Source organism: Charadrius vociferus, unplaced genomic scaffold (assembly GCF_000708025.1).
Source record: "Charadrius vociferus isolate BGI_N301 unplaced genomic scaffold, ASM70802v2 scaffold1250, whole genome shotgun sequence".
Classification (NCBI taxonomy): domain Eukaryota; kingdom Metazoa; phylum Chordata; class Aves; order Charadriiformes; family Charadriidae; genus Charadrius; species Charadrius vociferus.
The window spans coordinates 6,457-8,247 of record NW_009646533.1 but is presented as its reverse complement, the minus strand read 5'-3'; the positions used below and the strand labels follow the sequence as shown (position 1 = coordinate 8,247).

The window sequence follows — 1,791 nt, the reverse complement described above, 5'->3', positions numbered from 1 at the left end:
GACTCACTGTGAAGCCGCCAGAGGACGTAAAGCGGGGGGCTGCTGTCAGGTTCAGGGGCCAGGACGTCCCAGAGCAGCCGGATGCGTACGCAGGGGGTGTCAGTGGGCTGCGTCTGCGGGACAGGCAGGTGGGCACCGGGCTGGTGCCCCCCCTTGCAAACCCTCCCCACAGCCCCCCATTTTACCTGCGGGGCCGGGGCGACGTGCTGGGAGCCCAGGAGCAGGCGGGGGAGGTTGCTGGGCAGCCCCAGGCGTTGGAAGTACCAAACGAGGTTCCAGTAGATGATGGGGTGGCTGTCCACCAGCTCCGGTTGCGCCAAGAATTCGCCGCCTTCGTTCTCCACCAAACTTTCCAGTTCTTTCCGCAGCACCAACGGGCTCAGGTAAGCGAAAGCCACTCGCTCCGACCGCCGCGGCACCTGCAGGGGGGACACATACGTCGCTGGGACACCCGATGTCCTCCTCCCTGTGGGGATGGTTGTCTCCTCTCTCCGCGCTCGGCATCGTACCGCCGTGTCCGGGTAGCCGTTGCAGAGCTCCGGCTCGGCCTCATCCAGGGCCAGGCAGCGGCGGCGGTCGCTGAGCACCGGTCCCTGCGCAGCAGGAGGAAGGGAGCCATCCTCGGCAGCACTGTGTGGCAAAGAGGGGTGGTTTACGGAAAAGGGGGGACACACCAGGGAGGACACGGGACGTCAGGGATTTGCCCGGAGGATGGAAGGATGGGGGAGAAATGGTGGCTACCAAAGAGAGGGTTTGGGGGACACCAGGGGGGATGTGGACATTAGGGCTTTCCCTCAGAGGATGGAAGGATGGGGGACACCGGTGGGCAGCAAAGAGGGGGCTCAGGGACACCGGGGACAGCAGTACGGGTGTGGGACATCAGGGTTTTCCCCTTGCGAGTGGAAGGATGGGAGACGCTCGTGGGCAGCAAAGAGGGACATTGGGAACACAAGGGACACCGGAGACTATGTAGGACATCAGTTTTTTCCCCGAGGACAGGACAGGTTACACTGGTGTGCAGCAAAGAGGAGATATAGGGACACAGGAGACACCTGGGTGGATGTGAGAAATTAGGGTTTTCCCTAATGAGGGAAGTGACAAGAGGGACGAGTGACACTGGTGGGCAGCAAAGAGGGATGTTGGGGACACTGGAGAGTATGTGGGACATGAGGGTTTTCCCCCAGAGGACAGAAGGACAGGAGACAATGGTGGGGAGCAAAGACGGATGTTGGGGACACTGGGGACACCGGAGAGTATGTGGGACATTAGGGTTTTCCCGCAGAGGACAGAAGGTCAGGGGACACTGGTGGGCAGCAAAGAGCAGGGCTGGAGACACTGGGGACACCAGGGAGGATACAGCACATGAGGGTATTCCCCCAGAGGATGAGAGGATGGAAGGACACTGGCAGGCAGCAAAGAGCAGGACTGGGGACACCAGGGAGGATGGGGGACATCAGGGTTTCTCCCGGAGGACAGGGGGACACGGGGGGTCCCACCTGGGGGGCAGCTGGAAGTCCTGAATCTCGATGCTGAGGAAAGGGACGAAGGAGCGGCCGCAGAAGGGACAGGTGGTGTTGAGGTTGGAGTCGTCGGAGGTCCAGCCGGCCATCACCTCCTCGTCGTACACCAGCGCGCCGCAGCCCTGGCACCGCGAGCAGCTGGACAGCAGGACCTGGCGGGTGGCGGTGGCACCGTCAGCCCCCACGACGGTGGCTGGGGGCGAGCCGTGGTGGGACGGGACCCCTCAACTCACCTCCACGGCAGGGGGCCCCCGCCCCGGTGCCCCCCCGG

The 1,791-nt window shown here is 63.5% G+C and overlaps 1 protein-coding gene across 1 annotated transcript in view; it reads right to left on the bottom strand.

Moving 5' to 3' along the window:
* The window catches only part of LOC104286920 (DENN domain-containing protein 4B-like), a 12,787-nt gene that overhangs the window by 5,274 nt on the left and 5,722 nt on the right, over positions 1-1,791 (bottom strand). The window contains exons 11-14 of the mRNA XM_009885568.1: positions 1,497-1,672; positions 513-630; positions 204-419; positions 8-140 (exon numbers count right to left, since the gene is read on the bottom strand). Of these exons, the coding sequence (XP_009883870.1) occupies positions 8-140; positions 204-419; positions 513-630; positions 1,497-1,672 (643 nt within the window). The remainder of the gene's footprint in view (positions 1-7; positions 141-203; positions 420-512; positions 631-1,496; positions 1,673-1,791) is intronic.